Here is a 27273-nt window from a genome sequence, read left to right as displayed (position 1 = left end):
GAGCTCAGACTCTGCAACACCTGAATTCCCACCCATCCCTTTGCCCCTTTTCAGTCAGCGAAATTTCAATATATCGCTCTCATTCTACACAGTTTGCCTGGATTTTCACTGCAGACCACAAAACTGAATTTACCAGTAGTATTAAGTTATAACATGGCAATTCCAAAGAGAACCATGGCAATTATAATTGCAGAGATAGCACATAAAAATCAGTGTATGTCTGTCATTAGCCAAGACACAGCCTGGCTCCCATATGAGCTCTTTTTAAAAACAACAAATTTAACAAAACTTACCCCCAAACAACAACAACAAAAAGAACAAAGTCAGGACAAGGTCTCAAACCTTTATTCTCCATTTATTTCTAAGGAAAAATAAGATTCATCCTTTAACATCATTAGGTTTCTAGTAACCAAATCTGCCACAATTGCTCGCACATAGCAAAAGGAACAGAGATGTCCTAGTTCAATCCTTGCACCAGTCTGTGGTCCTGCTGACCCACACTCACTCCTAGAGGCCTCAAACAGCCAGATCTTCCACATGCACAAAGCCCTGCCCCAGAGATTACCCTTTACTGATTTCACAATATTGCTGATAAATGAATTCCAAAAGTGGCAATAATTCTGTGAGATGCTTGTAAGAAGCAGTGATAATCAAAGAAAAAAATGGGAGTTACCAGTTTGTTTTCTTACTGCAAGGGGTTCATATGATCCAGAGAAGAGGAAATCTCAGTTGGATCTATTATCGATGGAGAGGCATTACAACTATTGCATCAAAAATGTGCAAGTAACAGACAAGTCACAAGACATCCAAGTGACCCTAGACTAAGAGTTCAGAAGGAGTTGAAAACCAAACCAAACCAAAATGATGAACAAAAGCTGGCTTAAAATAATTTCTAGAAACTTTTGAGTTTTTGCCAGAAAACTCAGGGAGTCCCTCACAGGTAGATGGGATTCTTATTGAGACAGCCATGGCAGACTTGGGGAATTTAACCAATTAACCAGCCTGACCAGACTGCACAGACTAAGTTTCTCCCAAAAACAGGATAGTGGGAAAATTTGGACTAACTTGAAACGTGCTAAGAAAGAGAAACTCTAACACAGGCCTGAACAAATGAGCAATCACATTGAGAAAGAGATTAAAGAATTACAAAAACACCTCCAAATTATTACAGAACAACAGAAGTACCTACGCAAGTGAACTTGGACTTGCAGAACAGTATCAGAGAAAGAAGGGTTTCCAGTAAAATGAAAAATGAAAGGATAGTGGATACAGGTTTGGACATCACTATTTTTTCAGTAGACATAGGAAAAAAGCTAAGAGGTGAACCCCTAATTGACTGTGTATGTTGCTGACCGGGCTGGGGAGATAACTTGTCCCCTTGAAATATAAGAAAACAGGTTTTGATTGAAAGTGATGGAAATTTGAGAAAGAGATTAAGACAATTAAGGAATTACACAATCTGCTGCCTTCTTCAGATTTAAGAATGGCATAAAAAGCCCTCCAAACATTTATAAGACAATAAAATTGAAATATATTAAAAATTAGCTGCATTGAGATGTAGTTTCTCAAGATCCTGGCCATTGCAAGTGGTGCTCTCATGCCTCCCTGGGCAGAAACACAAAGGCAGCAAGAAAGGACAAAGAGTCACTCATCCCCCCCCAGAGGCCCTGGATCTCAGGGGAATCTTAGCTGCTAAAATTTCAGAGCATTTGAGACAGCAGTCCATCCATTTGCAAACTGTTACTAAAAAGCTACAGATATAAAGATAATAATGAAAATAAAGATGGGAACTGTGGTTGTAAAGGTCAAACATGAGACGTAGGTAATGTTAGTGTAGAAAAGCTGTAAGGACAAAGGAGGGTCTCTGCTCAGTGATTTTACACGTAAGCAAGGAGCAGCAAATAGTTCTTTGTGAGCATTAGGATTCACTCTCCAAACCAACAATCATAAATAAGAAAATATTGCAATGGATCACACCACATGGGTAAGTTGTGGAGAAGGAGAAGTATAGAGAATTGATTTTCTGTGAGGCCGGAGAGCTAAATGAAGATTTTTTAAATCCTTGTTACTTTTTATCATGGGTAAGCACCATAGATGTTAAGCAGATTCATCGTACTCTTCCCAAACTGACTTGAAGAGTGGTAAACAGCCAGCAGAAGCAGATCCAGGTGGCAGTGAAAGCACAGCTTTATCAAATACACTAATCCTCACCAATTTATACTGACGGGTGTTGCTTTTTGTGTGCAGAGTGAAACAAGTAGCTTTCCCTGACCAAATTGCTGTATCCGGGGGATATCTTAAGGCGGGGCTTGGCAGAAGTTAAATTAAGGAAGAATGGAGAGTGATTAATGTGCACATATATATATATAAAAGACAAATATGGAAATAAATACCACATACATAGCACAGCAAAGACATACCTCTGCCATTCCAGTGATTTATGCATAGCTAAGTCTCTTGCTTGCAAAACAAATTGCTTCAAACTTGTCACAGATCTAATCATAAAGTGGAGGAAACCTGCAGGTCCCAGCAGGCAGTCTCTGAGTTACACACATGCAGAACCACAAAAGTCTAAACTACTGATCTGAAACCTGATTTTCTTTCAGCAAGTGAAGATCTTTTTCAAATTGGCCAGTAATTAGAAATAGCAATACATAAATCTGCAAAACATCTATGCACCATTTTAATGAAAGCAAACCTTTAATAAACATTGACCTAAAAGGTAAGGTTGTTGGAAAGTTATAAGCAAATTCAACAAGGCATTTGAAATGAAAATGTCTTCAAGTTCCAGCAAGAACACTGCATAGATCATTCTGTGCTATGGGGGGGTCTAGGAAATAATACCAGTAGCAAAAATTGTAAAACATATTGGAATGGCAGGTGCTGCAGTTCATTGTCATGCTAAAAACTCCTAACAATCGTCTATAGCAATTGCAGCTTTCTTTTACCAATGTATAATAATTATCCATCTGATTAGCAAATGTAACCACCTGCAGTTAACCAGTTTAAGGGTTTAACTACTTGCAAGGACGAAATGTCTTTCAAAATCAGGCAAGTTAGTGGTAAAATTAAACTGCCCTCTCAAAGTTTCATACTGAAAGGGTATTTCAAGTGGCTGTGGAATTATCTGCACTTTGGCACAAGTGCTCAGAAAATGGTTTTTATAAGATGTGACAAAGTGTCCTAAAAACAGCCTCAACAGATTTTAAAAGACCAGGTAGGTTAGACAGTATTCTATGAAGGAAAACTATTACAACCACATTTTTACTACTGGATATATCCATCCCACTACAGCACCCAAGAATCCCAGAACACACATTTAAATATATACAACCATTATACATGGTTAGGTTCTCATCCTCTCTCTCCTTTTGCCTCAGTGATTGTAATCTTCGTTTTATATCAAGAAGTGGTTTCTCTTCAGTACTCTTCACCTGGGCCTGTAAAACTCTACTCAGCCACTTGTCCAGGGCCATTTTACAGCTGAGTAAAATATTATTATTTCTTTTCATTAACCTAGGTCATCATGGTAAAGGATGAGGAGGGTAGATTTTCTATCTGAACGCTCAAATTTTCATGGCAATTTTGATTGGCGTGACCTTGCTCTTCCATTTAATCTCAACAGACAATAAAATATTTAAAAATATATGCAAATAATGTCAGTGTCCTCCTATGAGATACACAAGTAAAACTGTTACACTTTCAGACACAAATTTTTACTAATGTCTTTAATGTCTCGTTTTCTGTATTATTGGCTTCAAGGTAATTTGTAGACCACACAAATCTTCCTCTTTCCTTGTCCCACCTTAGCTTTCTGTGTGTTCCATCAGAATAAACTCACTTTGAAATCTGCAATTCCATTTACCTACCCTTGTAGCTTCCTTTTAAATCTGAACATGAATTTTTTTCACTCTATTTCTGCTTCCTCTCATCTAAGAGAAAGCAGTCCAGCAAGGCACATTTGGGTAAGTCTTATTTCCATATGGAAAATAGCATAACAGAATTACAAGTGTGCTCCCCCAGCATGTCTCTCACTAACTGTTGATCCCACTAGCTGATTTCAATTAAACACCACCAAAAGGTAAACATCTGAAAACTACAGCTTCTCTAAGTCCTCTGAAAAATCAGTACCCTGAGAAAGATGCCCCTTCATTCCCCCCCGTTTGGTCACTCCAGGGCTCTAAGTCTTTGAGCGTTCATATAGAAATAGCTAAAATCTGAATTTCACAAAGATTTGAGCACCAGGATTCACATTAAATTCATCTGAACTTATATGTGCTGGAAACCCTTGAACAGCTCATCAGCACGTGCAATAAATACTTAGAATCTGAGGCAGTCCACATCAAGCCTGACATCTTGGAAACTGAGAGCAGTCCCTGCAGGAACAGAGAAGGAAGCTGAACCACAGCTTTGAGTAAGGTTAAAGCAGGAAAGGATAACTACAGACATAAGTGCTCAGCACTATGCAAGTACTGAGCAAAGGAGCTTTCTGTCCCCAGCCAATCACCTCCATGGCTGGGCTCGTCTCTTTGTCACCTTTGACATTTTATGTGTTTTCTCTAACTCATTTTTTTTTAACAACTGGAAAATGCTTTTTAAAATGTGATGTGCAACAAATATAATAATGTGTGTATTAATTTTAGCAATAGGGATACATTTAGAGCAAGAATTTATCAATGCAAATTTGCCATTCAGAATGTAATTATAAAAGTAAGGAAATATGTCTTAAACATTAAGTTGTCCACAGACTATGGACAAATATAGATGTAATCGTCTGATAATGATTCACAGCAAAATATTACTTTAAAAAATCTGCAACTTTTATGGTTCATGTTCTCAGGATTTCCATTCACATGTAAACCTTACTGCTCCCATCAAATCTGCAGGCTTACTTGTGTAAATCATTGTCACAAAGTCAGGTTGCAAATCTGCTAAGAAACTGAAATTTTGCAAAGAAGAGCGAATTTGGAAATTTTTACTTAGGAAATTTTGGGAGTTCTTTAAAGGAGAGCAAGGAGTAGACAAGAAGATACTTTAAGCATCCAATCTTCTTGGCACCTTTTCTGACTTGCCCTCTCATTGAGCCAACACAGTTCTCTTTTCCTATTTTCTCTTCCTAAGCAAACATGTTTCTTGCCTTTCAGGAAGAGGCAGCCTGTAGAGCCCTGTGCCCCTGGAGCCCAGCCAGGTGCCAGGATGGAGAGGGAGCCCTGTGCCCTGGAGCCCAGCCAGGTGCCAGGATGGAGAGGGAGCCCTGTGCCCTGGAGCCCAGCCATATGCCAGGATGGAAAGGGAGCCGTGTGCCCTGGAGCCCAGCTGCCTGCCAGGATGGAGAGGGAGCCCTGTGCCCTGGAGCCCAGCTGCCTGCCAGGATGGAGAGGGAGCAGGCACAGCACATGAGCACCCCTTGGCATCATACAGACCTCCAGCACCAACCAGAATGGACACAAAGGAATGATAAAGAGCCACTTGCTGCCTGCTCACCCTGCTTATGACACACCTTCTGAGGGTGTTTGAAACACTTCTACAAAATCGTAATTTGAAATGTGTCTCATCTCCGCCCTCATTGAGAGTAAGTTGATGTGTCAGTTGGAGTCTGGCATCAACCATTTTTGGATGATTGGCTTCAAATCCTCTAATCAGCTTACCATCCAAATAATTGAGCTGTGTGCTGTGGAAGGCCCTTTGAGGCGAGTGAAGACATTCTCCCTCAAGCCCTGGAGCAAAATTAGAGCTGTCATTTCCAGCCCCCCACGTTGCCTGCACCTTCCTGCGTCAGCCAGCCAGAAGCTGCTTCATGTGCCTGAGAGCATCCTGACCCCCAGCTCCCCACTACATGTGTAGCTGATAGAAATGCAGGGCAACACCTTTGTTTTTCTAAGAAATACTGATCTACTACTATACATGTATATTTAAAGCTAGGATTCAGACACATATTTTTCTTCTATTTCATCCAAATTTATAACCCTCACTATACTACCCTTACTAGCTACTCTATGAAACAATAGGAGACATGCTGTGACCCTCATAGTGGAAGCCTAACTCAGAAGTGATATAACTCAAGGAAAATATATACATTAGTATGGGATACAGTAAAAGATGCAGAGCAAGATTTTCTACTTGCACAGGCAGCCCATAATGGGCTTTAAAACAAGGGTGGCACCCTGTGGGGTGATTTCCTCCCATGCTGTCCTTGCTTAAAGGGAATAAATTACTGTTTGCCAATAGGGCTGATACAGCTGCCGGCTCCAGCACTCCCTTTCTGGCCATCCCACCTGGTACAAAGCCCCCTCAGGAGGGTGAAACACCGGTTTACACCCAAAAAACAGCACTGACAAAGTTTGCCCATTCCCCCTGAGCTCACACCTCCCCTGTCTATACCATCCAGGACACCTGCCCCCTCCACCTTCCTTTCACAGTCCTCCCTCATTTCCAACAGCTAAAGGAGAAATGCGTTGGGAGCTCTGTTTTCCTCTTCTCTCACAACATAGCATGCCCTGGTTGTTATATCTTCCCTTTATTATCTTCCTTTTATTATCTTCCCTTATTTTCTAGTTCTCCGTAATTACATATTGGGACATCAAACAGTGAAGCAGGGACTGCTTTTGAAGGCTTTTATAATTAGCTTTTCTATTGTGTCCTCTAATACCTCCTCTGGCTTTAGACTTACTTTTTTCTGTTCATAACCTCCTGAACATATGGCGGTAAATATGCAGCATGCTGTGAGCTTCACCTGGAGTCTACTTACAATATATCTGCAATGTAAATAACAGACTTCATGTCAGTCAATTAATCACACACCAGTGCTTGGCAGAGGGCAGGCAGATTGCAGGAAGGGAAATTGGAAACTGGTGTCTTGATCAGCATTGGACTTCAAGTATTAAATATTACCTAAGTTGGCATGTTTCTCTGGCATCACTGCTTTTACCTAAAAATATTCTGTTACAATTGCATTAGAATTAATTCAAGGCCAAATTCTCACCTCACCAGAACCATTTTGGTAACATTTCACCCAATGGAATAATGATCTCATTTCCACAGAACATGACCCAAATGCAAATTTCATACAGAAATTTAATTTAATTTAGTTTAGTTTAATTTAATTTAATTTAAAGTGATCCCATGATGATGCACAAAATTAAAATATCGCCATTTCAGTAAAAGTGTTTCTTTTTGGTAAAACAAATTCAAATTAATTATGTTACAGATGTGTTTTATTCTTGGTTTTGCAACAATGCATTTGAGCAAGACAAAGTACTTTGTTTACCTGATTCACTTTATTTAACTCGAGGGATTCATGAGGATATCATCAATTATAGTCCCAAACACATCATTTTATGCTTTAAAAAAAAGACTCTATTCTATTAGAGCTCTTCTAATTCAAAGATCTCAAAGGGTTTTCTGTACTACATTAAAATCCTTCTCATTCCCATGGAGGACAAGTGAAAATATAGAAATAAATCATCTAATATTTAAACACACTTGGATAGAGCACAACACGAAAGTTAAGATCTCATGGGAAGAGTTTTCCTAATAACAATAAAAATCTCATTGAAGGTAACAAAGAAGCCTATTTATGGCTGAGAATCGCCCATGTCTCATTGTACCTGGCCCTGAACTGGTCTCTGCCAGGGCTGGTGCCTGGGAAGGGCTTTGCCCCAAGGCTAGCTTCAGGCAAGGGGACAAACAAATGCCCTCAGCCACCTTCCACCCTGCTCACACTACTGCAGTTCAGCCCTACAGGTCTTCAAAGGCTTTCTATTATTGCCTTCATCCTGCTTCTTCTGAGAATTTATTCCTACAGGGATCACTATGCTCCTTCTTTGCAGTTGCCCTTTACAGACAGCTCCTCTTTATTCAGGAGATGAAGAAAATCTTCAGGGACTAGATCAACCTTTGGCTTAAAAGCCACTGACCTCTGATGGTCACCAGAAGAATTGGTTATGCATCCAGGACAAAAATTATCTTCTAGATATGACTAGAAACCCAAACCCCACTGCCGCTCCTAAGGGCTTTGGTGCAAGGGTGGGAGCAAAGGCTGGCAGTGCTGGGGGACCCCTGTTCCCCTGGGGACCCCAACTGCCCCTCATCCATGGCCACCCCAGTGGAGGGGCCTCTCTCCCCATCACTGCCAACCTCTGCTCACCCAGGACAGGGCCACACATTCCCCAGGCCATCCTGACCATGAACCGAGCCCCAGGACAGCCATGCCCTGGTGCCCAGCACCCTGTGGCAGGAGAGTGGCTTTTATTTTCATCAGTGAACTGAAAACTGTTCTCAGTGGGGATCAGTCCCTCATTGCTGCATTCCCCAGTGTCTGTCGGGTACAGCAGAGTCTTGCTAAAGAGTTTCCGTGCTGTGGCATGTGCAGGGTCTCCCTCTCCGTCTGTGTTCTCCTAGGGCTAATAAATAGCTGAGCTCACCTGACTGCCTTCAGTTTTAGTGATGGCATGACCCTGGGTCCTTTTACTCTGCTGGCTACCAGTTTCCATCAAGCTTTCAGGTCTTTCACATCTTTGAGACCTGTATCCCTGTTACGTTTGATTAACCAACGTCAACCAACACATTCCAAAGGGAGGAGGACAGACAGCGTACTGACAGTGCCCCAGAAAGAGCCCATTAATTTTCTTCAGGGACAAATACATTTATTTGCAAGCATAAGCATGCAGAAAAGGCAACCACACCACATCAGTGTGAAGAATATTTATTTAGCATATTGGTCTGCAGCATCTTGTTATGCCAATGATAACAGCACCAAAACCACAGAGGCAAAAAATACAGGGACATTTTAATACTTGGGACATTACTATGCAATAATAACCACTGGGAGTAAAGGGATGTGTAGGTGTTTAAAGGATGGCAGCTCTTGCAGGGATGTAAAAGCTATCAATGTTTGGGAGTTTTTAGAATTTTAGAGAATATGGGTTTGAAGAGTTCCAATGGGCAGTACAAAAAGCATTTACAGCTCCAGGAAGGGCCAGGTTCTATACTCAGCTTCCAGCCTCAAAAGAGGGACAGGCAAAGTTTTATCCCCAGCTTGTCTCAAGGGACAGGATGGTCAGGCAGCCCTTCCCCTTGGCACCAGCCAGCTGATGGGGAAGTAGGGCAGAAAATTCAAAGGATCTCAGCCCAAGCCAGACCTGACATCCCCTTCCAGTGCAAGCACTGCCAGTGCCAGGCAGGTGGATGTGCTGCCAGCAGCCAGAGGGGCTCGGGGGCCTGGCACTGCATGCGGTCCTGAGCAACCAGCAGGTGGAAAAGCCACAGACCTAGAAGTCGACATACCTAGCAGTCCATAACTCCATGATCTTCCCTCTGAAGTGCAAGCATTTAACTTTGACCCACACAACACTTTGGGTGCCTGCACATTTCCTGGCAGCCCTGGTACAGCCACAGGCAGAGTCACCCATGTCCAGTCCCCAGGGAAACAGGGCTGTGGTTAACACCAGCTCCAGCTCTGCCTCCAGACAGAGCAGCCCATTCAAACTGCAGCCCCCTCTGGATTCAATTAAGCAGCTTTTTTCTCTGGACAGGACTTGACCATGGAGTAATGCTTGAGTCAAAAACAAAGACAAGCCCTGAGGCAGAAGATCTGATGATATTTCTACGTTAATTTATAATTGCAGTGCTTTTACTCTGAAAAGATAAAGTAAGGAAGATGATGTTGTGATTAAGGTGTAGAATATCTAATTTGAGAGATGCATAAAAGGAAATCAAGGAGTGCTATCTATCAGGAGATAACTGCAAGTCTTCCCCCATCCTCACTATAAATATTTCACTGAGAAGAACTACTAGGTTATAAAGAAGAAGAATTTAAAAAAAAATTTAAAAGGGGACATGTTAAACACTACCTAACAAGCTTCATGACATGACCACAAAAGTCTTAAATTCAATGTCATAAATTCAATACCATCAGAAAATTCAGATACAATGTTCTTAGAGACATTGTAAGTCAAGTACAATATTAAAAGACACTGAAATCTTTAATAGGTGCTAAATATTTTTAATTCATAGATCTGATTCAGAGAAATATCACAGAGGCATCATCAATCCTTTTTCCCTTCTGACACATATTTTTTATAATTTGCCACAGTTTCTGCAATAAAGAGTTATCCCAAACATTTACAGAAAAGAGACAGAAAACTGCCATTGTGGACATGATCACATGCAACCTATTATGCTTACTCCAACAAACAACCCCCAATAGGCCAAGATTAATACCTGCATATATTCAAATTACTGTTTTGAAAGAGATTAGACTTAAGGCATCCCACCAATTCCCAGAGGTAGCGTGCAGTGATTATCCCTTACAGGTATTTCCATGGGGAAAACACCTTGTTCAAAAGTACTGAATGTTGTGATAGTGCCACATATGAAACCCTCTCCTTTTAGTTTCACATTTAGGGCACATAAGCCTTTATTTTCTGTTTAAATGTACTAATCTTCTTAACGGTATAATCAAGCCTTTAATATATTTATATTAAGTTTATATTTAGAAGGAATAACCGTCATGTTAGTGGTGATGGACATATCTCTCCATTCATCTGACTGAAATACCCTGGATAAATCCCTTTGCCTGATTCATTACTGCAGAGACAGAAAGCAGATTTATTTTATTTAAAAGCATTCAGTTGCAATATATTTATAGTTAACATGTAAAAATCCTGATTTAAGTTTGAGAAACATTTCTTTCTTCTTCCATTCCTCACAGGGAAATGCTCCAGTTTGTAGCTTTTTGAGTAACACAGGATTTTTCAGGCTACAAATTCAACAGAAGATATTCCTACAGTGAATAGGTCACAAAAACTTCAACTACCTCTGCATCCTTCCAGTTTTTAGTTCTTGGAAAGTAAAAATGAGCCTGAGCCCTTAGGCTTCCTTTAAGGAAGTTTATATTTAAACATATCCCAAACTTTTTTTTCCTTTAAGTAGGACAGGGAGATTTCCTAGGAATTCCTAACTCTTACCCAGTATAATACAGCTTTGTACCACATAAAAAGTGCCCCCACCAATACAAAACCTGAACCAGATCTAAGCCACTGAAACATGGTCTTTCTGGGAGTATTACAGGGGAATTTATAAGACACCATACAGTAGAGCTAGCTTTTGGCACATGACAGGCATTGCATCAGGCCTGCCATGAGGCATACATTAAACATAATAAATAGCTGCTACAGACCCAGATCCCCAAAATACATATTAAGGTCTCCCACATATATTTCCTTGTGGCACCTCTTCTGATTCTAAAGAGCACATTAAATGTTTAGCCTCCCAACATGTAACAATTCATCCTAGCAGTGATCTGATTGCCTGCAACAGAAAAGCTCAAGAAACAGTAGAACAGACAGGTATTTAACAAAGGATATCATGGAACATGCTCTTAAGTGTGTAATCAAAATAAATGTATTATTATCCTTTAATTACACCTAAACACTTCCAAATTAATCAAAAATAATGGAGAGAAAGCAATGTGTTATTATCATTCATTCCAAATTTTTCTTAAAGGTAAATATCTATACAAGATACTCGTAAGTAAAACCCAAAATTAACAGGGCCATCAAATTCTGGCCTAGATATTTATAGAGGCATCAATCTCTCTTTATAACAGAGCAGAGTGTTCTTGATGTTAAAACAGCACAAAGAGGATGATTCCCCTCTAATTCAAACGAATTACAACCACTGTGCATGCTAACCATACCAAACACAGGTTAAATTCAGCAGAAGGGATGAGAACTGAACTGGCAGCTGGAACCTCTTCCAGATCATTTGACCAGGGCGTGTTTTTCCCACCAATACATCTGCCCAGCAATGTGGGGGGAAGTCACTACATGGAAGCTGTGGATGCTAAATCTCTGAGCAACGAGCCCAGCATTCTGAAGAAGGAGAGAAGAGGGGGAAAAATCTGACTGCTCCCTCACGGTGGTCATCTCTTCTGCCTCACCAGCCTGCACCTGGATGCCACATTCAGCCTTGCCCCAACACAGCACTGCCCAAAGAGGGATGGAAACTGCCATCCAGATGTTCTGCTCGATGACTAAATTAGGAAAATTTTCAAGAAGAGAGCAGGGTTAAATCTTGTCCTGCTGTCCAAAACTCTTGCCTCATCACTCGTATTATGTGATGCATCAAGGAGCTGTGGGCTTTGCTGGCACTGATCCTCTTCCATGCTGGTGACAGTCCTCCTCCTCCCCGACGTGCTAAAAGCTGGAATGCTCCAAGGCAGAAGATGCAATTTCTGTTTGTCAATAATTTGACTGTTCTGAAGATTTGAGATTATGCTTATTAGCATCTGTATGAGTTTTGCACCTCATGAAAAATCTACATGCTCTAGAGAAAAAATATCAATTAGAACAAAAAGATTCCCTGTTTCTGACTGTTTGCATGTAGAAAATACTTGGTAACTGCAAAAAGGACAGGCTTTGTAAATCTGGAATGAAAGGTTGCTAGTTACAGTGCAAGTCACTCACTAGTGTTTCTTAGCAGTTAGTGAAATGCAATCAAAGGAAATATTGCAATGTAACTAATTTTACAATGTGTTTTCTCAAATGGAAAATATTACAATTAGAAGGAGAATTTTCTCTCTACTGTAATCTCACTAATTGGGCAAAAGGACTTGAGGGGGGAGTTGTTCATTGGGGTTTTGGGCAAGGTCCCAGAAGAAGAATAGTCAGCGTGTAATGCACCACTACCACTGCTCAAAGACAGTTTAGAGTTTAAAAACACCATTTGTACTAAGAAAACAGCCAGATGCCATTGCATTGGCATTCTGTCAGTGATGAGTAGCATAAAGGCTCCCTAACATCTGCTACCACTTGATGAAACAAAACTTACATGTCTTTGAGTGAAAAGGTCCACAGAATAATCCAGGCTTCCTGAGGCTGGGAATGGACCAGTGCTGCCAGCTCCAGCCAAACCCACACCTTTTTATTTCCTCTGGCTGAGGCACATTCTGCAAACATCACAACTCTGCTGAAATTCCTTTATACTCTGTAACTGCATTAACTACTTGTTGAAGGAAAAGCAGGGCAATAAAGAACACAGGGATCACTTCCCTGAAGGAAATAAACCCGCGTCTCTCAAATGCAATTTCTATGCCTGCTCTCAGCAGTTAATTTCTGTTTGAGGTGGACAGCCCTGTAAATATTATTCCATGAAAAAAAAAGAGATAATTTTGAAGACATGAAGGCCTCTTTGTCTAGTTCAATGAACCACAATTCTGTAGATGCACTGCAACAGGTTTTCCAGATCAGAAGCAGAAGTACCCTTTAACTGTAAGACATGCAGAAGGAGGCAGGTGAGAGATCTCCTCTAAGCCTTTTTTACTGAACACTGCAACAGGGAAAAGATTTCTGCTGAAAAAGAAAACTGAAAAATGACTAGATGTAAAGGAAAATGTGGTTGATTTACACATTAGCAGCCATACAGCGGCCACAGGTATCCTTATAGAAAATGTGAGTTTGTTACCTTGGAAATGTTAGTGTTGCTACCAGCTGCCCTTCCTTGCCTTAAGGAGTGAATTATGATTCTGCAATTTATTTTGGGAACAAACACGAGGAGAGTGGTCTGAATCAGATCTGTGCAGTGGCCGGAAATTAAATGGTCAACTTGTCAGAAGTAGAACTGTTCAATTTTTGGTTCAGTAACCAAAATGAAAAGAAAAAGAAAGAAAAAGAGATCAGCTTGGGCTAACATAAAAGAAGTACTGCGGGATCTGGCACAAAAAAATAAATTAAAATATCAGTTAGGTCAATATGAAAATCTTCAATGAACCAAAAAAATTAGACAAAGACTTTTGTTCAAGCAGAAAAGTCTCATTCCATTTTCTGATTATGCATGTAACTTTTTTTTTTCACAGTCAGTTTCACAATCAATATATTTTTCCAAAACTAAAATAAGAACTATGTTTTGAAAATAATGGTAATATATTTCAAATACTTCCCTTCTCCCCATTTTATTAAAACTTTTACCAAATACATTATCAGATTTTGTCTTTGACAAAACCAGATTTCAAATTAATTCACTACAAACATGGAAATTCCAGCTAAATAAATTCAGAGAATCATAGAATAGTTTTGTTTGGAAGGGACCTCACATATAATCTTGTTCCAATCCCCCTGCCATAGGTAGGGACACCTTCCACTAGACCAGATTGCTCAAAGCCCCATCCAACCTGGCACTGATGGCTTCCAGGGACTGGACATTCACATCTTCCTTGGACAACCTGTTCCAGTGTTTCACCACCCTCACAGCATAGAATTACTTCTTAATATCTAATCTAAACCTGCCCTCTTTCAGTTTGAAGCCATTCCCCCTTGTCCTGTCACTACATGCCCTTGTAAAAATCCCTCTCCACATCTCTTGTTGGCCACCTTTGGACACCGGAGAGCTGCTCTAAGGTCTCCCCCAAGCCTTCTCTTCTCTGGGCTGAACAGCCACAATACTCTCTGCCTGTCTTCATAGGAGAGCTGCTCCAACCCTCTGATCACCTCCATGGGCCTTCTCTGGACTCACTGCAACAGGTTCAAGTCCTTCTTTTGTTGTGAACCCCAGATCTCGATACAGAACTCCAGGTGGGGTCTTGTGAGAGTGGAGAAGAGGGGCAGAATCCCCTCCCTCATCCTGCTGACCACGCTGCTTTGGGTGCAGCCCAGGGTGTGTTTGGCTTTCTGGGCTGTGAACACACATGGCCAGCTCACATCCAGCTTCTCACCCACCAGCACCCCCAAGTCCTTCTCCTCAGTGCTGGTCCCAATCTGTTCTCCACCCACCCCACGTTTGTGCTTAGGATTCCTCAGGCAAGAATACCATCAACTTGAAAAACTGTCTGACAGGGTATCAGCCATCAGCAAATGAATTATAATAACTGGAAAGCATAAAAATATTTGCCAGAGGTTTTGGATCTTTGTACTAATCTGAATGAGGTTCTGAAGACTACACTTGTTTTGGGCCAGAGTCAGAAGAGTTGCTGTACAAAAATGTTTAACACTGAACTTCAGCCAGAGATTTTTTCCAAACATGCTGGGAACTATTTTTTTTTAACCACTTTTAAGTACTGATTCTTTGATTTTGACACCTGGCATACCCACAAACTGCTGCACTGCAAGGCTGGCAAACAGTTTGTTAAACCAGGGTCTTTGCCTTGGCCAGTTTGGCTGTTTTGTTTCTCTCTGCAGTTCTTGCTATAATAATAATTTCATCCAGTTTTGTTTGGAAGGGACCATCTCGTCCAGATGAATGTGTCTAATTCTGGAAGGAGTGTTGTTTTTTTTCTACCAATGCATTTCCTCTGTGAGATAGGAACACTGGAAGGTTATTGTGGGCTGGAAACCACAGCTTGTTTAGCCAGAAAGATAAATATTATCTATAGTTCTTGTTCTTTCCTATGCATTGTATTGTCCTGGAGAGCAGTGGGAACAGTGGAAGGCAAATGGCAGGGACCTTGCCAAGCCCCGTGATGTGATGAACGACTTCTCAGGGCCTGACATGAAGAGAGGCCACAGAGGGTCACGCTGCTGTTTTCAGATGTTAAAAAGGCTGATCACCTACCCATTGCTTTCATTTCTAGCACAGGAAGAGCTCCCCCATGCAGGATCCACATGGGAAGACAGCTCTTCCATTAAGTGTTTCTTGGCAAGAACACAAGCCTCCTGCCCAGGAAAGCTGATTTTCTGCATCCTCGCTATCTCATTTATGAATATTCTACCAGATTTGTTGAATGATGTGACCACAAACTACCTCTCAGCCACAGAGAGAAAAACATTCCCAGATTTCTTCAACTCTTCTGGGCAATGAGTGTTCTGTGCTTTCTCTTTTCCCATTCCCTTCCCTCCTCTTCACTATCATGTGCACATGGACAGACAGACAACTTTCACTGTTCCCTCATACATTCCCAAGGAGCAACCTACATTTGCCACTTGTGGACAACCAATATGAAAATCCCTCCAAATCCAAGATGGGGCAGGAACTGCCTGCAGATGGGATGCAGCAAGATGAGGAGGGGAAACAGCATTTGCTTCTGGATGCATGCCTGTGCATGAAATTGAGCTTGTTTGACGGATTTCCCTGTACAGAGTTTTTTCTTTGTCGACTTTTGATTATCTAACTGCACTCTTGAAAATTACACTGGAGAGATGGAAAGAAGGAAACAGTGAGGCCCCTTATTCTGTGTGCTTTTCACCAGCTGGACCCCTCAGTGTACAGCCACATTGCAGCCAGGCTCTGGAAAGGGACATGGGATAGGTGCCAGCATCCAGCCCTCCATGGCAGCAAGGAATGGACAGTAGGAGACACAGACACAGCTGGAGCTGGGGCTGGCAGGCAGCCCCTTTTCTTGTCTCATCTCTCTGGGGTCATACCTGTTTATTTACAAAACTACCCTTCAAGCAGACATGAGGAAGAATAAGTAACTGTCTAAATCGAGGCAATCAAAATTTTGCTAAGTGTGCTGCAAGAGCTCCTGGCATTTCATCTCAGGTTTATAGCTCAGTTTCCTCAGCCCAATGAGCATGGCCATGTCTCCTGTGGGAAACAAGCAGTCACATATGCATACTTGTGAGTAGAAGCCATTCTGGGAAACACACGGAGACCTTCAGCCCCATCTCTGAGGATTAATCTGCTCACCCTGCTGAAGAAGACCAAGGGCACTCCAGTTTCCCCTCTGCTGGATCTTGCAAAAGCAAAGAGAGAAACCAGCAACCACCCTGCATGGCCGCATGCCCCAAGGCTTCTGCTTCAGGAGAGACACAGTGATAGTTTTACACAGGGCTTCACAAATATTTCCAACACCCAGTGAACCCCTACACCCAAAGGCTGGGCTTATTAATAACGCTTCACCTCTAGCAAAACTGAATCAAATTTTACTCTGGGCATCTCAGTCAAATACTCTGCACTGTCCCTTGGAGCTGCTTCCTCCCCTGAGCAGGCAGAGAAGAGAAGGGGAGGAGGTGATGGGGTGAAGGCATGAAGGACCACCATCCATCTGATTCTCCCCTGCTGGCACTCAGCCCTTTAGCAAGGAGCTGGGGACAGGCTGTCCCCAGGCAGGCACACAATGTCCCTCCTAGCAGTGGAGCAAGGCATCCCCTCAGAGAAGGTCTGTGGGGAGCAGTGGTCCCACTGCAGGGCTGGATGCATACTGGGATGTTTGTCTCCCCAGGACATGGGAAACAAGGACAGAACTTGGGCATGCACTGAAGCACTTGCACAGGGCAGAGAGAAACCTGCAGCACACAAAATTTTAGGAAGGTCAATGTAGAAGTCTGAAAGAAGGTGGTGGGGGTGGGATGTGAGACTTAGGGTAGGGTAAGGTAAAGCTTGCACCTGAAGGGAAATGGATTTCTTGTCTGCTGTCACTCAGGGCTCTTGCAGGTTGAACTTCAATAGACACAGTCTGAAAAAGTGCCATTGATTTCCCTTCCCAAGGAGATGCTTGTGAAACTCTCACGACCAATATTAATACCAAAGTTCTAGAGAGGAGCAGGGAACCGCCACTTCTGTTTTGTTCCCCAGATGGAAAAATATGGCAAGAGGGATGTTATAAAGACTGTAACAAGCACTCTCCACTTTGGGATAAACGCCTTTGGGAAAGGGTATGAACTCCCTTCCTGCTCCCCAGCAACTTTCACAAGCCACTCATGCCCAGTTCCCCAGGACATATCCTGATTTCTAGACTGAGATGTTCACATAAAAGGCATTGCTTACAACAGGTCATGAGAAAACACTAAAAGATAGCAGTCAGGGATATCCTGATTCCCAGGAAGACCAAGGATCCCCTTGGGGTAGACAGAGAGGAGCCTTGTGGAGATCTCTACCAGCATGCAAAAACCACATGACCAAACAGCATCCCCAAAGAGAAAGCCATGCTGACAGCAGCAGGACAAGGATGAACAGCCAACAATCACACTGCAGGGAGTCCGGAGTGACGCAGATGATGCTGAGGTTGGTGAGACAAAGCACAAGCCCATAGGTGCCTCTGCCTGAAGCTAAGCTGAACCCAGCTGCCCAAGAAACACTGACGCCACAGAGGCAGCAGCCACTCCAGATGGTTGCAGGAGACAATGGCAAGAAGCCTGTGGCTCCACGCCTGGCCACTGGGTTCTCTCTCCAGCCCCAGCCAGGACCTCTCCAGCTGCAGAGGGACAGCATAATGTCTGGTCCTGGACTGTAGAATAAACAGGTACAAACCCTAATGCCCCCACAAGCCCCAGGACTCCCTCTCCATGCGGGATATACACATCTCCAACGTGGTCTTATTTAAGGCAAATGGTTAGTGAGAGATACATTAAAACAAAACAAAGTCTTCAAAGAACCCCACTCCCTTGACCCTTCTCTTCCCTTGAGGAAAAGAGTAAAATGTGTAGCTGTGGGAGGCATCTGAGCACTGCAGGGACCTGCAGAAGGTCCTGTGGGCATGGACCAGACAGATCTCTGTCTCCATGATGCCACTGTCCATTGGCAGAGCCCAGCAGGAATTGTGTGACACATGAAATGCCTTTCAGTTTCCAGGACTGACTTAAGGGAAGGAGGAATGGAAGAAGACCACCTGCGTAACAAGAAGGCATTGTCTCGACCAACTAGGAAGGTCTGTCCCCATGCAATCTGCTAGTGTGCTTTGACAGATGTCAAAGATTGCACTTAGAGGGTTTGTCCTATATTTATCCCCGAGGTGAGTCCCAACTGGGGGGGGGAAAAAGATGGGAATTACACAAATATTCCAGACACACATTTGCACTCTGTGCACCTTTCATGCCTGATGAAAAGGCAGGAAATGTTAAGACAAAGAAAGGAAGCATGTTAGAAAGACTGAACCTTTCATCAGAGACTATTGAAATTCTCATAACAAGGTCTGGTACGAAAGGTTGGTTATTCTCAGAGGTAAGACAGTGCCATTTCCTTCCTTCTCCATGCAGCAAACACTCATGACGAATCTAAACCACAGCTGTAGGGCATGAGAGACACAAAGCAAATAAAGATTGCATCTGAATCCATCTCAGCTTCATCACCACGGCTATTATCAGATTGAAAATCATACTTCAGACAGTCAATATGCAAATACTGTAGTATTGCACTATCATAAAAAGTTACAGTACTTCAAGAGCAGTGGCCTCCAAAAATCCAGATTAAGGCAACAATAAGGAAAATGAGAAATGGCACCAGTCTTGCCCTGTTCTGCCTAATGAACTGACATGGGTTTGGTGAAATAATCAATGCGGGAAACATTGGAGAAACATCCTACATGCCACCATGCAACTGTAACCTACTTATAAATCATTTACTGGTCACCTTAGGTCTTGAAGGTTTATCTCTTCTTTTATATATATATATATACACCTATATATATATATAAAAATATATATAAATAATAATTATAAGAAAAATATGTTAGAAATTTCTGCTTAAAAGAAGTTTGCATGGACATATTTTGACAATGAATTCCACAGATAAATTACACATATTAGAAACATCTCTGAACACAGAAATCAGAAAATATGTGCAATATTCCCACTGAAACAGTATTTTTGCACCCTTTAACCATTTACAGGTTTCTTTTATTCCTTGACTCCAGTGCTGGGTGATGTGCCAGAAGAAAGGTTCATGCACACATGCCAGCCCCCACAGCCAGCTCCAGGCCTTGGACAGTGAACTCACCGAGGCAGAGATCATTTTTTCATGTACACAGCCCGGCCTAGCCCAGTCTGCCCTACACGGATCCGCAGTACCAACAATGCCGTGTCTGTCCCACAGTCAGATGTCACCTCACAAATGTGGGTCACGCAGCACGCCATGCTGGCTTTGATTTCTGTTATTTGGGGCAATCAAGTCTCCTTTGAAGGGGGGAGCAGCCCCCTGATGAGGGGAGAAAGGATTTAACCGGAGATTACATCTCTTCTGCAAATTTGCAAGAAAGGCTCATTTAGGCCTTTGTGGACCTTCTACCTCCTTTCATCAATCTCGTGCCTGACTTCATCTTTGGCTGGGCCATCTGCTGGTGCTTATGATGCCCACGAATTAGTGATGACAGACAAAACCATTGAAATTTAACATCTTCCCTAGTGAAACACAGTTTGCAAGAGGCTGTCAGTTGTGATCCTGCCTATATTTTTCTTTTAAGGTTGGCACCCTTCATCAGTTTCTGGTCAAGGGATCCTAAAAGCACAACTCTTTAAAATTTGCAAACGCACACCACACGAACTTTGAGGCCAGACAAGAACTTCAGAAATATAGACAATGCATTGGTCAACATCAAGACCTAAAAAACTCATATTTCCTCAATAACATACCAAGTAAGGCTCAGATCTGAGAAATTCAAACAGGCCTCAGTACTCAGGGTGCGCTCTGGAGACTCTGGTGGATGAAGGCATTTTTAGTAAATGCTGACCCAAGATGAAATTTTTATGTGCTATGAAACTCTTATGCAGCTGCAAGATATTGCTAGGAACCTCAGAGGAAAGGAGAGACTTGAAGATCAAGGGTTTTCCCCATTCCTAATAACTCCCTCACCATTGCTACCTATTTCCAGACTCATGTTTTTAATGTGAGTGTCCCTTAAGAGAAGAGTTCTAAAATAATCCCTGGAGCTAACTGGACTCCCATGAGCAAACATTTTTCCACACTTCTTTAATTTTAAACAGAAAATGATGGAAATCTCCATTCTTCCAAAGATCAGAGGAGTGTGTAAGTGAGTGAGATGAAAGGTTTTGCGGGAATAGCCTGCAAAAGACTCAAGAAGCTGACCTGGTTCTTGGGCTGATGATGGAAAACAGAGATGCAAATCTGCTCTTCTGTTACCACTGCACTAACATCACTTCCTGTTCGTTGTTTATTTCTACTGACTCACTAAAAACTTCCTACACTTCAGCACAACTGGTAGAGAAAGTATCCATGCCTGAGTTTCTGCCACTGGGTTACAGCTCTGATTATACCTCAAGCAGCATCACTACTTGAATTCCAGTTATTTTTTTCTTCCCTTCATTCACTTCAAACTCTAGCACATTTTTTTTTACCAGTGATCTGAACAATAAGAATTTACAACGAAAACGCCCACCAGAAATGTAAGTAATTGTCATGGGTTACCTATGAAAATAGGTACTAAGTCACAATCTGTATTTCTAAAATACAGTGGTTAGTAAAAAAGGTGGAATTAGACAGACTTTAAACAACTTTTTATCAGTCCTGAAAGAGTGCACAACTACCACTTAAAATAGTTAAAAACTGTTTTTTACAACCTATCACAGCAATGGTTCTGGACAATATACAGTATATCTAAGAATAGTAGCAGTCATTGATGGAAACTGATAACATTTGGGGACTGAAGGTTAATCCGTTCTGGAAAAAAAAAGGAACAATGGAGAGTGAAATAGAAACTCAAGTCTCATTAAAGAAAACTATTTTAAGGGCAGAATGATGAGTTTTAGCATCAATCATGGGAAAACAGTTCAAAGTTGTTCCTAAAAGATCTAAATTTGAAACCTTGGGAAAAAGGAACTGTTTGCAGTGACAGAAAAAAACTCTTAAGGGATAAGAACAAATACAGTGTAAAGATAATCCATTTGTATTTTTTAAACACTACAAATCTGACTGTTCATTTTGAGCTTTCTGTGATTAAGGTCAGTAAAGACTCAATATTCAGTCAAGTTTATCCTTATTTCTTTATGCAGTTCCAATGTACTTATCTGCCAGTAAATCATGGTACATGCTCTCAGCACTGAAGGCGCATTGACATGGATTTAAAAAACCAACCACAGATTGCAAATAAACCCAAATGGAGTTATATAAAAATTTTCAATTTATACTGGGTTTGGCTTGAATTTTTTTTTTAAGAAATTATATTCTGTTCTGCATATTACAGAGGAAAACCCAGGAGAAAACCAAAAGAAGAACATCCCTATCTATGAGGAAAACTACGAGCAAGCCAAGCGAGCCCTGATGCTGCTCCCCGAACACGCAGCCCCCCCTTGGCTGAGAGGAAGCTGAGCAGGTGCCTACATTAAACCAGTGCACACTTTGTCAGTTTGCATTTGAGCAACCCCCTAACTGCTTTGCCAGCTCAAGGACTTAATTACATTTGAAATAAGCTAATTCAAGGAATAAATGTCTGCCAAAGGTAATAAAATTGTTTGCTGATGTATCAAGTCAGTCCTCTTATATAAAAGAGTATATTTATATGCAGTGTAGGTCTGGTCCTATTCAATCAGTGATTAAATATTTACTGTTTGCAGGAACAGGGCCAAATCTGGAGTAATTTTAAGTATTAGGGGAGAAGTGCTAAATCCCAAAGTATCTAATTTAACTATGCAAAGTAGGGAATATTATTGCCTTTGTTTTACTTATGAAATTCAGAGGCACAGGGAAATAAAGTGCCAGATTCAGGGTGCCAGAGAAGCCACTTGCAGGAGCTCCTGTGCTTCCCAGGCAAGTATCTTCTGCAACACATGCTGTTGCTCTCCCGTCGTGCTGGGCAGCGTGAGGGACAGTTGGGCAAAGGGCCAAGAGCCCCTGTCACAGCTCCACTGGCCACACAGTGGTTTGACTCCCCCTCTGAGTGCCCAAGGAAATGTCTAAACAAATTAGCAGAAAGTCGGTGGCTGATTTTTTTAATCAGATTTTTTTCCTCATCCAGTCCTTGGCATATGGTTTCATCCAATTCCCTCCTCTTTGAGTTTGATGTTCTTGGATGCTGCTGTCACCTGTTCCTGTAGAATGAATGGGCAGTAAAACAGGGCCTCACTGGAACTTGCAAAGATTCAGAGCATTTTAACATGCTCTCTGAGCAGGTGAATTTTCATTGTACATATGTAAATCTGCCTTTGTCCTGTGCTTCTGTGCAGCATGTCAAAAATCCTTCTCTGTGTCCCTGCAAGACCACCTTTAAAGTTTTATTTTTAAATGATAAATGCTCAACCAGTAGAGACTGGCAGTTTTCAGCATCGTTAAACTGTACTATATAAAATTCCATGCTGCTTCAAATTATTTCTTCAGATTGTATACTCTGGGTTTTTTTTTTTTTTTCTTGTGCTATATTTAACATTGATAATTGTTATATTTAAAAATACTCAAATTACATATTTCAGAATATCTAACTGATTAAGTGTGCTTAGCTCAAGAATATGTCTGCTGCACTGTGCATAGCAAATAGACAGCGCTTCTTGCCATGGTTTGGCATGGGTAGGTTTTTAATCATTGCACGAATTCGTAAAGAAATCACTGTTCCAAGTTTGATATAAATTAGGAGTCTGGCTCACACCGAGGTGTACCTACTCCTCGCACTGAGTTAACAAGTTAGTTTTCAAGTTCGGCTTGTGGATTTCCTTCTGTGCTCATCCTTTGAACGCGTCTGATTTCTTTATTCTAGCTGAATACGGTGGCTTTAAAAGAAGCCCCGAAATGGTTGGGTTGCACCCCGCGCAGATGTTGGCCTCTGGCAGCGGTGATGCCGGGGCAGCGCCGCGCCAGCAGTGCCTGCTTCAGACGGGAACGCGCAACCGCGGGGCGAATTTTGGCCGGGCAGCGGGGTCAGCAGAGGCTCCGGGGGAGATGCCGCAGGAGCTGCTCCCCGAGCGGGCTGGGCTCGGGCGAGACGCGCAGGGCCGGGGAGCGGGGCAGCAGCGGCTCCGCAAAATCTGAGAGCGGACAGGGAGAAATCCCACGAGGCACAGAGGCAGATTCAAAGACGCCGCAGTTTGCTCGGTCAGACGCAAAACAGCGACGGAAAACCCACCCTTGGCCACCTGAAAGGTCTGGCGCGCAGCTGGGGCGCTGCTCCGCAAGCTGGTGCTTCAAAATTCAAAAACCCTTTAAAAAGGCAAGCTGCAGAAGAGCATCCCTGGAGAAACAACCTCTGTCCCTGCTCCTCACCCCGCAGGACAGCCGGACAGCCCTGCCCGCCACAAGCCTCTATCCCTAGACCAGCAAAGGGTCTTAAACGCTGGCTGCAGGCTTGGAAAACACGGCAGTAGCGAGGAAAGGGGCGATTCTGTTATTTACGTGGTTGAAATATAATTTCAAAAATCCAGCCTTTAAAACAGTGCAAAATGGAAATCCCAGGTTCTTTTTTCTTCTGCAGGAAAGCGTCTTTTTTCCCTCTGTGGCTCAGCAGGTTGAACGCAATTTAGCTAACCTGAATGTGTATTATGGGCTGTAAGATCTAAGGCTCTAAGGAAAAAAATTATCTGGTGAAGTCATGTAACTCATATATGTGGGTTTTTAGAAAGGATACCAGTATTTTAAAATTAAAAGTTTCCTATGTATTTAGTAAAACTATATAGTTAAAGCTTGCACATAGGCAAAAACTTCAGGATGCCTCATATTACGTGAAAATGAGTATTTGATGTGTTTGGGGTTTAAGTCTTTACAGTAAAAATTTCAATTAGAATCTTCACATAACTCAACTATTCAATAATTTACCTGAAACTTAAATTCTGTGCTGGAACATATGAAAGTCAGAAGTTTAATTCAATCTTTAGCCAGGGACTATCCTACAGTATCTGGGTTTGAGCAAGGTGTTTTAAATAGACATTTATTGTCATTTTCTCTGATTTCCAACTGCTTACTGCAGAATTAGCAATTATTCCGTAGCATTGCAAACTCCAAACAGACACAAAGAGATAAGGATTAGTGAATATGGCCTTAAGCAGTCTCCCATCGTTATGAATTTAAAAATGTTTCACACATGGAAGTTTTCTATACAGAGAAATGGTGCTGAGGCTGTTGAACCACACAGTGCTGCTTCCCGGGGGCACTCTGCAGCCGAAAGCAGGTTCCCACAGTGGTGTACCTGCCTGCGAGGCCCCACTCCGCCCTGGGCTGTGCCCCTCACCCAGTACAGCCCCAAGCAGAGACACTACTTTGTGAACAACTTTGCCTATTCTTTGTTGTTCATTCTCCTCCGCCTGGGCGCTTACAAAAAGCAGGTTTATTTATTAATTCTGGGCACGACCTTCCATCTCCAAAGCCACCTATGAGTGCCTGACCCCCGGCTGTCGTCCGTGGCCCCTGCAAGGGAGCAACAGGCTGGCCGGCAGCCGCGCCGAGCCGGTCCTCGCGGTGACACACCGCGGTGACCCGATGGCAGCAGCCCCTCAGGAGAGGGTGATGCGCTCGGTGCGAGCCGGCTCCGAAAGCCGCTGAAGTGGGAAAGGGACAGACTGCCAGCAACTTGTGAGGCTCTGGATCCAGCCCAGGGCCGGTTGAGGAGCAGGGACTCGGAATTTCCTCTGCTCCCGGCTGCGCCTGGCGGGAGCCGCGCCGAGGCGAAGCGGCGCTGGGACAGGGGCGCGGGCGGCGGTCCCGGCGCCCCGGGCAGGTGAGGACGGTCCCGCGCGGTGGGGCGCTCCGCCGAGCCCCCCGCGGGGGCTGAGCTGGGGCACGGCACACGACCGCGTGGGTTCCCGTCCGGGGCGCCCGCTTCCCCCCGCCGCTTTCCTCCCCGCGGGACGCTCCGGGGCCGCCCGGGGACGAGCAGCGCCGAGCACGGTGGGCGCCACCACCTACCGTGGTACTCCTGGCCGGGCACGTAGGCGGCGGGGTTACCCGCGATGTGGAGGGCGATGAGCACCTCGCCCTGCTCGCCGTCGCCCTCCAGCTCGCCGTGGTGGGTGCAGAGGAAGAAGAAGGGCGAGAAGCGGGCACGGGGGGCAGCCGCCCGGCCCGCCGCCAGCAGGGCACCCAGGGCGGCCAGCAGGCAGGGCCAGCCCCCGGGGACGCCCCGCCGCCGCTCCATGCTGCTGCCGCCGGCGCCGCTGGGGCATCCAGGGCACGGCGGGGCCGGCGCGCCGCTCCGCTCCGCTCCGCGCGGGACGGGGCGGGACGGGACGGACGGGGCGGGCGCTGCCCCCCGCCGCGGCCCGCGGGAGTTCGTGGGGAGGCGGGCGCGGGGCGCGGAGCGGAGCGCAGCGAGGGCAGGGGCGGCCACGCCGCACCCGACGAAGGCTGCGCCGTTCCCGCCTGCCGCTGCCGGGGTGCGGGGCACGGAGCTGGGAGTGCGAGGGCTGGGAATAATTTATTTCCCCCGGTGCCGGGGTGGGAGGGAGGGGAAGGTCCCTCCCCTCCTCCTCCGCCTCCTCCTCCGCCGCCGCCCGCTCCTGCTGCTCCTCGCTCTGCGCGCCGGTGTGCGGTGCTGCCGCCGCGGACACGGGGGCTGTGAGCCGGGCTCTGCTGCCCGCCCTTTGTCTGCTGCCGGGTCCCTGTCCCTGCCCCTGCCCTTGCGTCCACGCCCCAGCTTCTGCCCCTGTCTCTGCTCCCGAGTCCCAGCTCCTGCCCTAGCCCTTGCCTCGGTCTCTGTGCCTGCCCCTGCCCCTGCCACCCCTCCTGTCCCAGCCCTTAACTCCCCACCCTGACACCTGAGTCCCTGATCCTGCTGCCTCCTTGTTACCTTGCCCCTGTCTCTCAGCCTCAACCAAAGTGTCTCTGCTTCTATCCCTTTATCCATCTTTTTGTCCCTCTTCTCCATGCCCTGTTCTTTAGCCCTGTCTACGTCCTTATCCTTGTGTCCCTGCCCCTTCGCAGCTGCCCCATCCCCTTTTTGCCCCTACTCCTCTGCCCTGGTCCCTGTCCCTTTGCCTCAGCCCCAACTCTTGCCCTTCTATCCCTGCTCCTGTCCATGTCACAGCCACAGCCCTGCCTCTGCTGTACCTGCACACACTGTTGGGGAAACGTGAGATTTTTACTTAAACCTTCTCCACTTCCATTTCAAAATGATACACATGCACGCCCATCCCCAGAGGTGTGTCGGGCAGCTCTGAGGGTGGTGGCGGGGGGGGGGGGGGGGCATGTGTGAGTCCCTGGGGAGTGCATGTCCCTGGGAGAAGGCTTCAACTCCTTGAGAGTGTGTGTCCAGGCCCTTTATCCCAGCAAGAGGGGCAAACCCGGTGGAGACCAGAAGGGGAATGAGAAACTGAACATAAAACACTAGCAAGTCGAGCAATTCATAAAAACATAAATTTTTGACAAAGCAGGTCTGACAGAGGGACCACAGCATCAGGAGATGGGAGCAAATCCACAACCGTTTAAAGCATCCACCATGCTGCTACTGGATCCTGCCCAACGGCCAGAGACAGACAGGGTGAGCGGTAGTGACATGATGTAATTGGAAAGGAGATCCTACCTGCCAGCATTTTTGAAGTGCAAAACTGGCACAGTCCAGGGGCTCCCTCCTGGATTGGTTTCAGTGCCAGAGGGAAAGGTTCCCTCCACAGAGGCGCAAGCCACATGGATGGCACCACGCAGCTGCCCTGCGTCCGTGCAGGCTGCTTCCCTGGCCCACCTCCCACCCAGCTG

General features: G+C 44.3%; 1 protein-coding gene across 3 annotated transcripts in view; it reads right to left on the bottom strand.

The window, feature by feature from the left end:
* The window catches only part of RELN (reelin), a 276616-nt gene extending 250888 nt beyond the window's left edge, over window positions 1–25728 (bottom strand). For all 3 annotated transcript variants that reach the window (XM_042018399.1, XM_042018400.1, XM_042018398.1), the window contains exon 1: window positions 25489–25728. In XM_042018399.1, coding sequence (XP_041874333.1) covers window positions 25489–25717 — 229 coding nt within the window. In that variant the 5' untranslated portion in view covers window positions 25718–25728. The remainder of the gene's footprint in view (window positions 1–25488) is intronic.
* Between the last annotated feature and the right edge of the window lie 1545 nt (window positions 25729–27273).

The sequence above is a fragment of the Corvus kubaryi genome, unplaced genomic scaffold, assembly GCF_017639235.1.
Source record: "Corvus kubaryi isolate FWS band 111438036 unplaced genomic scaffold, C.kubaryi_AGA036_p1.0 137, whole genome shotgun sequence".
Taxonomy (NCBI): domain Eukaryota; kingdom Metazoa; phylum Chordata; class Aves; order Passeriformes; family Corvidae; genus Corvus; species Corvus kubaryi.
The sequence above is the reverse complement of the archived record's forward strand: the minus strand, read 5'-3'. Positions and strand labels throughout refer to the sequence as shown.